Raw genomic sequence first — 15647 nt, 5'->3', positions numbered from 1 at the left:
TAAAGAACACTTAAATATAAACTAGGGGCTGTTTAGATAAAGAAGCAATAAAGTAAATATAGCGAGTGTGGAAAAGTGGTGGTAGGAGTTGTGGAATTGTCCCTAAGCAATTGACTGCGTTACTAGACCGGTAATCACTATTGCAATTCTATTTGAGGGAGAGGCATAAGCTAACATACTTTCTCTTCTTGGATCATATGCACTTATGCTTGGAACTCTAGCAAGCATCCGCAACTACTAAAGATCATTAAGGTAAAACCCAACCATAGCATTAAAGCATCAAGTCCCCTTTATCCCATACGCAAACAACCTACTTACTCGGGTCTGTGCTTCTGTCACTCACGCCACCCATCATAAGCAAATCATGAACATATTGCAAACCCTACAGCGGGAATCCCTCACGCTTGCGCGACACGGAGAGCACCATAGGACAACACCAATAATAAAACATGCAACTCAAACCAATCATAGCAATTCATCAATCACCGTAGGACAACAAAAATCTACTCAGACATCATAGGATGGCAACACATCATTGGATAATAATATGAAGCATAAAGCACCATGTTTAAGTAGAGGGTACAGCGGGTTGCGGGAGAGTGGACCGCTGAATATAGAAGGGGGAAGGTGATGGATATGTTGGTGAAGACGGCGGAGGTGTTGGTGTAGATTGCGGTGATGATGATGGCCTCCGGCAGCGCTTCGACGCCACCGGAAGCAAGGGGGAGAGAGCCCCCCTTCTTCTTCTTCTTCTTCTTCCTTGACCTCCTCCCTAGATAGGAGAAGGGTTTCCCCTCTGGTCCTTGGCTCCCATGGCTTGGGAGTGGCGACAGCCCCTCCGAGATTGGATCTATCTCTTTTTGTCTCTCTGTTTCTGTGTTCCCCGATCCTTCCCCTTCATCGTTTCTTTCATATCCGGAGATCCGTAACTCCGATTGGGGTGAATCTTTCGCCCAGATTTTTCTCATAAAATTAGCTTTCTTGAGGCAAAATAAGGGCATCAACCGCCTTACGGGTGGACCACGAGAGTGCCAGGCGCGCCCAGGGGGGAGGGCGCGCCCCCCTGTCTCGTGGCCACCTCGGACACTGTTTCGCGTTGATTCTTCCTTCGGAAAATCCAAAATATTCCAAAATAATTCTCCGTCCGTTTTTACCCCGTTTGGATTCCGTTTGATATTGGTTTTCTGCGAAACATAAAACATGCAACAAACAGGAACTAGCACTGGGCATTGGATCAATAAGTTAGTCCCAAAAATAGTATAAAAAGTTGCCAAAAGTATATGAAAGTTGAGTAATATTGGCATGGAACAATCAAAAATTATAGATACAACGGAGACGTATCAGCATCCCCAAGCTTAATTCCTGCTCGTCCTCGAGTAGGTAAATGATAAAAAGATAATTTTTTATGTGGAATGCTACCTAGCATAATCTTGATCAAATATCTAATCATGGCATGAATATTAAGACACGAGTGATTCAAAGCAATATTCTATCATTTGACATAAAAACGATAATACTTCAAGCATACCAACCAAGCAATTATGTCTTATCAAATAACATAGCCAAAGAAAGCTCATCCCTACAAAATCATATAGTTTGGCCATGCTTCATTTTTGTCACACAAAATGCTCCCATCATGCACAACCCCGACGACGAGCCGAGCAATTGGTTCATACTTTTTAACGCGCTTCAGCTTTTTCAACTCTTACGCAATACATGAGTGCAAGCCATGGACATAGCACTATGGTGGTCTATTGTGGTGGTTGTGAGGACAAAAAGTGGGAGAAGATAGTCTCACATCAACTAGGCGTATCAACGGGCTATGGAGATGCCCATCAATAGATATCAATTTGAGTGAGTAGGGATTGCCATGCAACGGATGCACTAGAGCTATAAATATATGAAAGCTCAACAAAAGAAACTTAGTGGGTGTGCATCCAACTTGCTTGCTCACGAAGACCTAGGGAATTTTGAGGAAGCCAATCATTGGAATATACAAGCCAAGTTCTATAATGAGAAATTCCCACTAGTATATGAAAGTGAAAGCATAGGAGACTCTCTCTATGAAGAACATGGTGCTACTCTGAAGCACAAGTGTGGTAAAAGGATAGTAACATTGCCCCTTCTCTCTTTTTCTCTCATGTTTTTTTTATTTTCTTTTTCCTTTTTTATTTTATTTTTTGGTGGGCTTATTTGACCTCTTTTTTTTATTTGTTTGGGCTTCTTTGGCCTCTTTTATTTTTCATAAAGTCCGGAGTCTCATCCCGACTTGTGGGGGAATCATAGTCTCCATCATCCTTTCCTCACTGGGGCAATGCTCTAATAATGATGATCATCACACTTTTATTTACTTACAACTCAATATTACAACAAAGATATGACTCTATATGAATGCCTCCGGCGGTGTACCGGGATGTGCAATGATCTAGCATAGAATTGACATAAAAAAACGGACAAGCCATGAAAACATCACGCTAGCTATCTTACGATCATGCAAAGCAATATGACAATGATGGAACGTGTCATAATAACAGAACGGTGGAAAGTTGCATGGCAATATATCTCGGAATGGCTATGGAAATGCCATAATAGGTAGTTGCATAATAGGTGGCTGTTTTGAGGAAGATAAATAATGGGTGCATGATACCGGGCGAAAGTTGCGCGGCACAATAGAGGATAGCAAAGTGGAAGGGTGAGTATGCGCATATCCATGGACTCACATTAGTCATAAAGAACTCACATACTTATTGCAAAAGTCTACTTGCCCTCGAAGCAAAGTACTACTACGCATGCCCCGAGAAGGATAGATTGGTAGGAAAAGACCATCGCTCATCCCCGACTTCCACTCATAAAGAAGACAAGCAAAAACACCTCATGCTCCAACTTCGTTACATAACGGTTCACCATACGTGCATGCTACGGGACTTGTAAACCTCAACACAAGTATTTCTCAATTTCACAATTACTCAACTAGCACGACTCTAATATCACCACCTTTATATCGAAAACTATTGCAAGGAATCAAACATATCATATTCAGTGATCTACAAGTTTATGTAGGATTTTATGACTAACCATGTGAATGACCAATTCCTGTCATCTCTCTAAATAGATATAAATAAAGCAAGAGAGTTTAATTCTTTATACAAAAGATATTCCCACGCTCTAACAAATATAAATGAAGCAAAAGAGCATTCTACGAATGGCGGTTTTCTATGTGAAGAGAAACAGGCAATCCAAACTTCAAACGATATACGTGAAGCACATGAAGCATTCTATAAAGCCATACTCAAAAGATTTAAATGAAGTGCAATGAGAATTCTATAAATCAACCAAGGACTATCTCATACCAGCATGGTGCACAAAAGAAAAGTGAAAACTAAATGCAAAAGACGCTCCAAGACTTGCACATAATGCATGAACGATACGAATCCGAAAACATACCGATACTTGTTGAAGAAAGAGGGGATGCCTTCCGGGGCATCCCCAAGCTTAGACGCTTGAGTCTCCTTGAATATTTACTTGGGGTGCCTCGGGCAGCCCCAAGCTTTAGCTCTTGCCTCTCTTCCTTTTCCTCATATTGAGACCTCCTCGATTAGACACTTCATCCACACAAAACTTCAACAGAAAACTCGGTAAGATCCGTTAGTATAATAAAGCAAATCACCACTCTGAGTACTGTTGCAAACCAATTCATATTTTGTTTTTGCATTGTGTCTACTGTAATATAGTCTTTTCATGGCTTAATCCACATATATAAATTGATAGTTTCATCAAAACAAGCAAACTATGTATCAAAAACAGAATCTGTCAAAAACAGAACAGTCTGTAGCAATCTGAACATTCACCATACTTCTGCTACCCCAAAAATTATACTAAAATTAGGAAAAATAAAAAAGTTGTGCATCAAGACAGTGAAAAAGGAATCTGAACAAATTGACGTTCCAGTTAAATATGTAAAATCGCGCACTACAGCCAAAGTTTCTGTCCTGCACCGTACAAACCAACAAGCATTGTAAACATCCTAAAAGCAAACCTTGGCACATTATTTTTATAATACAATGGAATTATATAAGGGGATAATTATTTTTGATGAAAAGTTTCTGTAATCTAGATTCACAAAGTTTCTGTGAGCTTCAACGAAGTTCAAGGCTAGCTCTCACTTCAACAATGCTTGTCTCTCTCACTTTCACTTTCCTTTTTGAAAAGTTTTTAGGTTTCCCTCTTTATTTTTATTTGTTTTTAAACTATATAAAAGCACTCAACAGAAATAAATGACTCTCCAAAACTTCCGGGTTGTCTCCCTAGCAGCACTTTCTTTAAAGCCATTAAGCTAGGCATATAGTGCTCAAGTAATGAATCCACCCGGATCCCAAGGTATATCAAAGCCAATTTTAATTAACAATGATTTGTAATTTAGTAGTGAGCACAAAGTAACATAAATCAAGCAATGGCGAACTCTAACTCTCTTCCTATGCATCGGCATGTCATAAAAGAACAATTCATGCACACGTAGTAAAGGCCAATGCATAGTATAAGCAGTTTCTTGCAATTTTATCACACTGGAAACATAAAGAGGCGGAGATATAGTTCCTCTTTCATAATAATTGCAAGTAGGAGCAGTAAGCACATGCATATTATATTCATCAAAATCATCATGTGCAACGGTAAAAGGCAACCCTTCAATATAATCCTTAATAAGCACAAACTTCTCCAATATAGTGTAGTTTGGAGAATTCAAAAAGATAATAGGACTATCATGCGTGGGTGCAATAGCAACAATTTCATGTTTAACATAAGGAACTATAGCAAGTTCATCTCCATAAGCATAATTCATATTGGCATCTTGGCCACAAGCATAGCAAGCATCATCAAAAAGGGATATTTCAAGAGAATCAACGGGATCATAGCAATCATCATAGCAATCATCCTTCGGTAAGCACGAAGGGGAATTAAACAATGTATGAATTGAAGAGTTACTCTCATTAGAAGGTGGGCACGGGTGATCAATTCGCTCTTCCTCCTTTTGTTCTTCGCTCTCCTCATCATCTTTTTCATCCAATGAGCTCACAATTTCATCAATTTCTTCTTCAATAGCTTCCTGCAAAATATTAGTCTCTTCTTGGACAGCGGAGACTTTCTCAATAAATGCATTAATATAGTAATTGTATTCATAATTTTCATAGCAATATCTAAGTATAGCAAGATTTTCAGGCCTATAAACATCATCATCTAAAGCTTCATACTTTTCAAACAAAGATTCAATTTCATAAGCAGCCTTAAAAGCAACAAATTCTTCTATTTGTTCCACATCACAGTAATTATATGTACCATTAGCATAAGAAGCTAAGGTTTCATTATCATTAAATTTTCATGAAAAGGGAAGGTGTGGAGCCTTCATCCTAGAGCAACAAGTAATATCATATCTCACGCATAGTTGACGAGCATACCAACGCAACATAATAATTTGATCCCATAATAGTTTCCCTTTTTGTGTCGAGCGATAATCCCTAAAGCATTCACGTTGATCCAACGTGTCTCCCATTATAAAGTTGAATGGGGTTTTCTCAGGATTATCAAGGTAGTATATAATATCTTGAACATAATGAGCATTGGAGGTTTTAGGAGTTACCCCATCTCCATGAGTAGCAAGTACACCTAATTTTTTTGGTATTTTGTGTTCCATATCCATAACTAAAGATAGAGAACAACTTAGAACAGCAAATAAAAATTACTTAGTGATAAAGCAAACAAGCACACACGAGAATATTCACCCCACGCTATTGCTCCCCGGCAACGGCGCCAGAAAAAGGTCTTGATAACCCACAAGTATACGGAATAGTTGTAGCCTCTTTCGATAAGTAAGAGTGTCGAACCCAACGAGGAGCTAAAGGTAGAAGAAATATTCTCTCAAGTCCTATCTGCCATTGATACGACTCTACGCACACTTAGTGTTCGCTTTACCTAGAACAAGTATGAAACTAGAAGTACTTTGTAGGTGTGATAGGATAGGTTTGCAAGATAATAAAGAACACTTAAATATAAACTAGGGGCTGTTTAGATAAAGAATCAATAAAGTAAATATAGCGAGTGTGGAAAAGTGGTGGTAGGAGTTGTGGAATTGTCCCTAAGCAATTGACTGCGTTACTAGACTGGTAATCACTATTGCAATTCTATTTGAGGGAGAGGCATAAGCTAACATACTTTCTCTTCTTGGATCATATGCACTTATGATTGGAACTCTAGCAAGCATCCGCAACTACTAAAGATCATTAAGGTAAAACCCAACCATAGCATTAAAGCATCAAGTCCCCTTTATCCCATACGCAAACAACCTACTTACTCAGGTCTATGCTTCTGTCACTCACGCCACCCACCATAAGCAAATCATGAACATATTGCAAACCCTACAGCGGGAATCCCTCATGCTTGCGCAACACGGAGAGCACCATAGGACAACACCAATAATAAAACATGCTACTCAAACCAATCATAGCAATTCATCAATCACCGATAGGACAACAAAAATCTACTCAGACATCATAGGATGGCAACACATCATTGGATAATAATATGAAGCATAAAGCACCATGTTTAAGTAGAGGGTACAGCGGGTTGCGGTAGAGTGGACCGCTGAATATAGAAGGGGGAAGGTGATGGGGATGTTGTTGAAGACGGCGGAGGTGTTGGTGTAGATCGCGGTGATGATGATGGCCTCCGGCAGCACTCCGGCGCCACCGGAAGCAAGGGGGAGAGAGCCCCCCTTCTTCTTCTTCTTCTTCCTTGACCTCCTCCCTATATAGGAGAAGGGTTTCCTCTCTGGTCCTTGGCTCCCATGGCTTGGGAGGGGCGAGAGCCCCTCCGAGATTGGATCTATCTCTCTGTCTCTCTCTGTTTCTGTGTTCCCCGATCCTTCCCCTTCACCGTTTCTTTTATATCCGGAGATCCGTAACTCCGATTGGGGTGAATCTTTCGCCCAGATTTTTCTCATAAAATTAGCTTTCTTGAGGCAAAAGAAGGGCATCAACCGCCTTACGGGTGGACCACGAGGGTGCCAGGCGCGCCCAGGGTGGGAGGGCGCGCCCCACTATCTCGTGACCACCTCGGACACCGTTTTGCGTTGATTCTTCCTCCGAAAAATCCCAAATATTCCAAAATAATTCTCCGTCCGATTTTATCCCATTTGGCTTCCGTTTGATATTGTTTTTCTGCGAAACATAAAACATGCAACAGACAGGAACTGGCACTGGGCACTGGATCAATAAGTTAGTCCCAAAATAGTATAAAAATTTGCCAAAAGTATATGAAAGTTGAATAATATTGGCATGGAACAATCAAAAATTATAGATACGGCGGAGACGTATCAGGATCCCCAAGCTTAATTCCTGCTCGTCCTCGAGTAGGTAAATGATAAAAAGATAATTTTTGATGTGGAATGCTACCTAGCATAATCTTGATCAAATATCTAATCATGGCATGAATATTAAGACACGAGTGATTCAAAGCAATAGTCTATCATTTGACATAAAAACGATAATACTTCAAGCATACCAACCAAGCAATTATGTCTTATCAAATAACATAGCCAAAGAGAGCTCATCCCTACAAAATCATATAGTTTGTCCATGCTTCATTTTCGTCACACAAAATGCTCCCATCATGCACAACCCCGACGACGAGCCGAGCAATTGGTTCATACTTTTTAACGCGCTTCAGCTTTTTCAACTCTTGCGCAATACACCTCATACGTTATTCCCTTTGTCATCGGTGTGTTACTTGCCCGAGATTCGATTGTCGGTATCTTCATACCTAGTTCAATCTCGTTACCGGCAAGTCTCTTTACTCATTCAGTAATACATCATCATGCAACTAACTCATTAGTCACTTTGCTTGCAAGGCTTCTTATGATGTGTATTACCGAGAGGGCCAGAGATACCTCTCCGATACTCGGAGTGACAAATCCTAATCTCGATCTATGCCAACCCAACAAACACCTTCGAAGATACCTGTAGAGCATCTTTATAATCACCCAGTTATGTTGTCATGTTTGATAGCACTTAAGGCATTCGTCCGGTATCCGGGAGTTGCATAATCTCATAGTCAAAGGAATATGTATTTGACATGAAGAAAGCAATAGCAATAAAACTGAATGAACATAATGCTAAGCTAACAAATGGGTCTTGTCCATCACATCATTCTCCTAATGATGTGATCCCATTTATGAAATGACAACACATGTCTATGGTTAGGAAACTTAACCATCTTTGATCAACGAGCTAGTCTAGTAGAGGCTTACAAGGGACACGGTATTTTGTCTATGTATCCACACATGTATCAAATTTCCGGTTAATATAATTCTAGCAAGAATAATAAAAATTTATCATGAAATAAGGAAATATAAAATAACAACTTTATTATTGCCTCTAGGGCATATTTCCATCAAATCTTCCATGGGTGCAACTAATTTGGCATATGTATTATTCTGAAGAGCTCCCTGGTGATAAAATGATGGGCTCTAGCTAGTGGAAAGCTCACCTTAAACTCCTCCCAAATTTTAAGGAAACTTTGTCTTGCAAGGCTGGCTCTGGTCTCACAATTAAACTTTGGCATGATATTTGGCTTGACCAACCACCGTGGCAGAAATTTCATGAGCTACATTCTATTAATAGAAGTGATACTCAATGTCTGAACCAACTGATCAACTATGAAGACATTTTAGACTTTCTTAACACTCCTCTCTCAGCTCAAGGTTTTTGCTCAACTGAATGATCTTCAACTCTTGTTAACTCAGCACACCAACTAGTAGGCTCAAGACTGGTGGATCTGCACTAATAATAGTAAAACTTACTCTATGTACAATACATTGACAGATGAAGTGGAGGCTCATAAAATTTTCAAATGGCTATTGAAATGTGCTCGCAGAATTAGGCACAAAATGATTTTCTGGCTTCTGCTTCATGATAGGGTCAACACAAGGAATATACTCAAGAGGAAAACATGCATCTGGATTACTATGACTGCATTTTTGTAATGAGGGTGTTGAAGAGACTTCACTTCATCTATTTTGGGATTGTACTTTTGCTTAGGACTGTTGGGCCAAGATCTCCCCTTGTAGGCAATGAGGAACATCTCTTTATGATGATATTTTTCTAGCCCAGCGAAAGTTTCCCAAAGTCATTACCATGGATATAATAATTCTTGGGCTTTGGAGTATATCAATTTTTGAAATGGCAAGGTTTTCAAGAAGTACCTTGCAGAAACTCTTGGAAATATTTACTCAAGAAATACTTGTCCCTTCTAATTCACGGGGTCAAGCAACAGCATGGGCAAGCCCTCAAGGATTGGATTAACTCCAATCTAGGATGATGAAGTTTCCTGGTTGATTAAATCCCGAGATCATTAATTGGATAGTTTTGTTTCTCTTACCCTTTATTTTTCTTGTCTTCTTTCGATTAGCTCTTTGTTTTCTTGTACATAGTGGAATGTCGTAGAAGGATTGTTCTATGGTCTGAGTTAAAAAGGTTAATTATGTTGTTCCCACGACAATAAAAATACTCAACTCTATGTTTAGAAATGAAGCCATCCAATACCAAGACAAAGAATAAGAAGTCTGCATGCGGCCACATAGGAAGTACACAACTCCACATGCATAACTCATTTTCTATAAAGCGAAGAGTTAATAATACATCTTCTACTTTATTCATTCATCTCCATTAACTTTAGCCAATACAATGCCTCAATTACTCTCTCCAACACTACAGTATATACAGCCTTCTCCACGCCTTCCACTACCACAAGAACAACTTTCTGCTCATCTGGTAGCGACGAAGAAAGAAAGTTCCATGAAATGTTGGGGTCGTTGTAAAGTAGGCGTGCACCGGCAATCCTATCTCGGGGAATAGCGCTCCGGCTCTTGATAGAACCCTTGAAGTTCAGGACATGCTCCTCTGCCTTCTCCATTTCCTCTTGGATGCTCATCATCATCATCATTTCAGCATCCTCATCATCTGAATCCGACGACGTGATGAACTCGTTGAATATGAATTCGTCAATATCATCGTTTCCATAGACATCATTCCACGACGAATCCATTGGTGACCTAGAAGTATGACCGAAAGAATAAAAAACCGGTTCGAATATTTCATCGAACACGTAGAGAGCTATGTGAAAATATTGGGGGGGGGGGGGGGGGCGGTAACGTACCGGGGCAACGTCTGGTGGCGGCGACCTTGTCTGGTTGCGGCCTGGTCGGCGGTTGTGTGGATTGGGGCGTCCAGTGGTGAAACCCTTGGTTGGGGATGGCGGTAGTGGAAGAAGTCGGGTGGCGACTATGCAGAGGAGGGCCAACAGAGAAGAGGAGAGTGCTGCTCGGTCAACGAGGGGGGGCGTGTATGAGCGAATTGGCATGGGCCCTAGCGGTCAGTCCGACGTGGCGGCGCGCCCAGGCGTCTCCATATCCGCCCCGAATATGGGCCGGGTATGGGGCGCCTGGTTGGGTGGCATTTTTCTGTCTGGACATAGTCTGTCCAGGCGTTTGGGGCAGGTATGTGGGGTCCGGTTGTAGGTGCTCTAAGATAGATAATGAGGCTCGATATTCTCCGACGAGGTTTCTTCTTCTCCGACAAGGTCCAACGTGCCAGAAAAAGGAAGAAGGTGACCGATGCAACAAAAAATTGTGGCACCTGATAAATACTCCCTCTGTCTCACAATATAATAGTATACTTAACGTAATAAGATCTTATATTATTCATTCATTTCCATTAACCAATACAATACCTTAATTACTGATATTTGTTTGCAGAGGGAGTAATTAATAGCTCATCTATTTTATTCAATCATATCCATTAACCAATACAATACCTTAATTACTTTCTCTCATAAGTACAATATATACCCCAAATGCCAAATGTAGAAATGCAAAACTATAGTTGGTGTATGTGGTACAATTCCTTTGCTGATCCCATTAGATCAAATTAATTAATGTGTGGTTGTATGCGTGTATTAGTACCAGTAGTATAACTATACTCTCGGAGATAATAACCGTAGTAGGTAACCGTTGTCACACGTCCATGTCGAGCACGAGAGGTGTGTCCCCCTTGTCGACGCTGAAGGCCTTGTGCATCTTCCCCGTGGCCGTGGCGAGCTGCACGACGTACGAGCCGTGGTACCCCCTGAACTTGAAGTTGCCGTCGCTGTCGATCTTCCCGCGCGCGTGCGACGTCCACTCCTGCCGCAGGTTGATGAACCTTTGGCCGGCGTCGTTGATGGTGCCGTCGGAGTTGACGAGGCAGGCGTCCTGGCGCCACATGTGCCCCTGCATGAACCCCCACAGCACGACGCCCTCGACGGCCGGGTGCGCGTACGCCTCTCGGAGCACCACCTCCAGGTCCTCGGCGCGGAGGCAGACGTCGGACTCGCACACGTCCAGCTCGGTGAGCCAGACGGGCAGGTCGGTGGTGGCGAGCTTGTCGAGCGCGTCGCAGATGATCTCGCCGGCGGGGTTGGTGACGTGGCCCTGCAGCCCGATGCCGCCGACAGGGGCGCCCTTCTCCATGAGCGCGTTGACCTGCGCGATGTACTTCTCCGGGGTGGCGTTGGGGTCGCCGCCGCCCTCGACGTTGTAGTCGTTGACGAAGAGGGCGGCGCCGGGGTCGAGCCTGGCCGTCTCCTTGAACATGAAGGCGTTGACGTCGTCGCCGAGGCGGTCCTGGAAGAAGGTGCCGTGGAGCATCTCGTTGTTGACGTCGTAGTGCGGGAAGCGGCCGGCGTAGCGGGTGAGGAGGCTGGTGAGGCGGCCCTGGACGGCGGCGGCGAGCTGGTCGTTGGGCAGGTCCTTGACCCACTTCTGCACCATGCGGTCGACGGCCCAGAAGATGCAGTGGCCGCGCACGGGCTTGCCGTGGCGGTCGCAGAAGTCGAGCAGCGCGTCGGGGTCGGCGTAGTTGAGCTGCCCCTGCACCGCCTCCGTGTGGTACCACTTGAGCTCGTTCTCGAACACCGCCCAGTCGAAGTGCTTGGTGAAGTAGTCGACGAACGCCGGCTCCTGGATCACCGCCGGGTTGATGCACGCGCCGAACGCGAAACTCGTGTCCATCTGCATCACCCGGATCGACGCCCCCGACACCCCCGACGACGCCCCGGCGCCGGCGAACTTGAGCACCACGTCGCGCTTCCGCACCTACGTTCATGCACGCACGGTCCGCATGAGTCATTGCGTTACGTGTCAACCAAAACTGACATGTGTCGCCAGTTTGGTGCCACCGTGCCAGTACATACATTTATGCAGTTTGGTGCCAAGCTAGCTTACGTGTCAACCAAAACATAGAAAAATATTGTACACCTACGGCAACTTGTTTGCTACTAGCTAGTAGTAAATCGTTTTCGGTTTGGAGTGATGGATGGTGCGATGTGAGAGCTCACCTTGTCAGTCTTCTTCCGGAGCTTCTTGAACCGGGCCTTGCGGTCCGTGGCGAACACCTGGAGATCCATCACCTTCACGTCGACGCCGGCGGGCGCGCCCTGGACGTGCACCCCGGCGCCGGACGCCGGGCTCGCCTTGAGCCGGAACACGCCCTTGATCTCCGTCCACTTGCCGGCCTCGGCGCACACCGCGCCGGCCTCGACCACCAACGCGCACTCCCCGCCCTCGCCTCCTTCTTCCTCGCCCTCGTCGCCGCCCAAGCGAATGTTGACGCGCACCGCGTGCTCCTCGGCGGCGCCGTCGCCGAGGCCGATCCACCCGGCCACCCGGTAGGTGACGCGGGGCTTGAGCGCGCCGGCGGGGATCGCCTGGCAGAGGCCGTCCTCCTCGCCTCCGCGGCCGGCCACCAGAATGTACCTGCCGCTCGGCCTGTACCCGTCCTCCACGTCGTTGATGGTCTGCGTGGGCACCCTGGCAGGCTCCTCGTGGCGCACCGAGAGCTCCGTGCAGGCCCCCAGCGGCGCCCACCCGGCGAGCCCGTCCTCCAGCGCGCTGTTCCGGATCACGTTGGCGTCGAACACCACATCGTGAGCGCAGCTGCAGGCCATGGCGCTGACAGTAGGAGGCAGTGGGGGAGCGTGCTTGTCGTCGCTGGCGGGTGCTGCGGTGGTGCGGTGAGGTTGAGGAGGGATCACGGCGGCCGGCCGTATATAAAGGGGGAAGGGTCGGCCGTCGAGATCACGGCGAAGTAGCTCGAAAGCGCACCGAACGCCGGTCGCAAAATATTGCAGAGGCTCGAAGCAACCACCACACCTCCTCCACAGACCATGCATCTTTTCCCACCCTCTCTCTTCTCTCTGCTTTTGAGTAACAGTAAAGCTTGCGCAAGGCCTGGCGAACTAGAGACCAGCCGCGACTGGCGTGTGGGGCCGGCCGGCTTCCCGGGCCCGCATGGCAGAGGGGTGGGCGGGCGGCTGTTGGATCTAATAGGCTGTTGTTTGTGGTAAGCATGATGATGATGATTACAGGCACTAGCAGAAGCACTCCTTTTCTTGGCTTTGGGAAGAGACAACTTAAAGCGCTGCTTGGTGGCCCAAACACATGCATATTTCAGGTCGATCGACCACGGTTTGGACCAATCGGGGCTTAGATTCTACATCAACTTTCCATAGTAATTCCAGGACATTAGAACAACTCCGACCGGCCGACCCAAAGGGACGGCGAATTTGTCCGTTTTTTGTTCGTTTGTGTCGGCCGCCCGTCCGACATTCATCATGTTTTAGATTTGGGTCGGCAGTGCGCCCAACGCGCTGATCCATTTCATGTCCGCAATCAACATTAGAAAAAAAGACTCACGGCCGATCATGCCAGCGGCCATGTCTCATGCTGGCACCATGCCAGCGCCGGCATACAATGCCGGCTTCAAAAAATAACACCACAGTTCATGCTGGCGCACTAGCCAGCCGGCCGGCACACGTACCAGCACACAAAAAAAGGGTGGGCCATGAGTTCGTCCACGCCATCAGCCCCATGGTCATACCAGCACACTTGTCGGCGTATAAAAAAGATGGCGCTCGATCGCCGCCATAGATCACTCGTCGTTGAACTTGAGTATGTCGACCTGCATCTTCTCGAACCACGGCCTCTTCCTTGGCGACACGCTGTTGAGATCCGCCTTCACGATCTCCACCCCGGTCATCATGCTCGCGAGAGCCACTTCTTTCGCCTTGGTCTTGGCGTTGGCGGCCTTGATCTCTAGCATCTTGGCTTGCTTCTAGACCTCCATCTCAAGCATTCGTGTTTGCTTCTCTGCCTTCATGTCAAGCCTCCTCCTTTCGATCTCCATGAAGGCGTTCATTTTCTCTTCCCTTTCTTGCCGGCGCTTCTCCTCCCTTGGGTCCTTCTTGGTGATCATGTCCTCCACGGTTGCGATCAAGGCGATCGATGTCGCATCCCGCTTGTCCTCCTTCTTGGAGTTGGTCTTCCCCCGCGGCCGAGCCTTCTCGTCGTCCCCAACCTCCTCCATGGCTTGCTTCCCACCACGCGACTTGAGGGCGGCATATTGTGTCTTGAACTTCTCCTCGTCTTTGATCACCCTAAAGCAATGGGAGAGGTTGAAGCACTTGCCATGGTGTTGGACCTTGAATGCCTCCAAAGTTTAAAATGCCTACAAATGTATTTCATGCAAGCATATTGGCAAAATGGTATGCAAACGAACACGCAAGCATAAAATTGATGACACAAAAAGAGGGCGGCTTGCTAGCATACCATGTCTTGCATGCCAGGTGCACCGTCGTCCGGAGACCTATTCTGGACGGGAATCCTCTTCCTCCCCCGCGAGCGTAGCCAGCCCGGCATGCCCGATGGCGCTTGCCCCGACGCGCTGCAAAGTGTCGACGACACCTACGCGGCGAGCTGCCTCGCCGATCTCCTTGGTGAGGCCCGCATCTCCGACGAGCCCGCGTCTGACGCGGGCACCGGCTGCCTCGAGAGCCGCCTCGTCAGCCTCCTCGACCAACTCCACGTCTCCAGCGAGCCTGCTGTGGATTTGGAGTCGGTCGGCTCCACCGACCCGATGCTTGTCGACTCCGACACTGCATCACTCGATGCTTTCCCCACCAACGTGGTGGTCTTCGACGATCCTCTCCCACGAGCCGACAGTGGCGGCAACACCGTAACCGAGGTGCATGTCATCAGCCACGGAGTCGCCTCCGGTGAGAACACCCACGACGCCCAACAAGCGGCGCTGCAGGACTTGTCCGTCCCCATCCCGGCCGACGCCGACGCCGAGGCGCTGGAGGCACGCCGCCTTGCCCTCGTCGCGGAGGGCCAAAAGCTAGCCACCATGAGACGCCTCACCGAGGCCCACCAGCGCGAAGTCGACCGCTCCGCCTTCGGCACGCCGTCTCCCGACGGACCGAGCCGGGTCGGCGTTGTCCAGAAACGCGGCGCGGCCATCGCCGACATGCTGGGAGCGGAATGCCCAGTCTACGCCACGCCTCTTGAGAACCTACACGTCTCCCAGTCGGTCGTAGCTGAACGGAGTAGGGGCCGACGAGCTCCCCTACATGACCAGACGAATCCAGCAGCTGATCGACGGGGGCGCAAAGCGGCACGAAGCCGGCGTCCGTGCCGAAAGCCCTCCCCCGCGCTGAGAGCACGACGCGACGTCACGTACGCCGACTGCGGGCAGAGCCCGCACAAGGCAGGAGAAGGAGCCGGCTTC

General features: G+C 46.7%; 1 protein-coding gene across 1 annotated transcript; it reads right to left on the bottom strand.

The window, feature by feature from the left end:
- Positions 1-10754: 10754 nt before the first annotated feature.
- On the bottom strand, positions 10755-13270 carry LOC123068374 (endo-1,4-beta-xylanase 1). Its single transcript, XM_044490945.1, has 2 exons — positions 12421-13270; positions 10755-12178 (listed from the first exon to the last, which is right to left on the bottom strand). Exons 1-2 carry the CDS (start codon positions 13252-13254, stop codon positions 11060-11062), a joined length of 1953 nt encoding a protein of 650 aa, XP_044346880.1. The 5' UTR covers positions 13255-13270; the 3' UTR covers positions 10755-11059.
- Between the last annotated feature and the right edge of the window lie 2377 nt (positions 13271-15647).

Source organism: Triticum aestivum, chromosome 3B (genome assembly GCF_018294505.1).
Source record: "Triticum aestivum cultivar Chinese Spring chromosome 3B, IWGSC CS RefSeq v2.1, whole genome shotgun sequence".
NCBI lineage: Eukaryota > Viridiplantae > Streptophyta > Magnoliopsida > Poales > Poaceae > Triticum > Triticum aestivum.
This window is presented reverse-complemented; position numbering and strand designations above follow the sequence as displayed.

Coding starts and splice junctions, on each gene's coding strand:
- LOC123068374 (XM_044490945.1), bottom strand. CDS start 13,254: ATGCATGGTCTGTGGAGGAGGTGTGGTGGTTGCTTCGAGCCTCTGCAA. Junction 12,179..12,420: donor TCCGGAAGAAGACTGACAAG/GTGAGCTCTCAC, acceptor GCATGAACGTAG/GTGCGGAAGCGCGACGTGGT.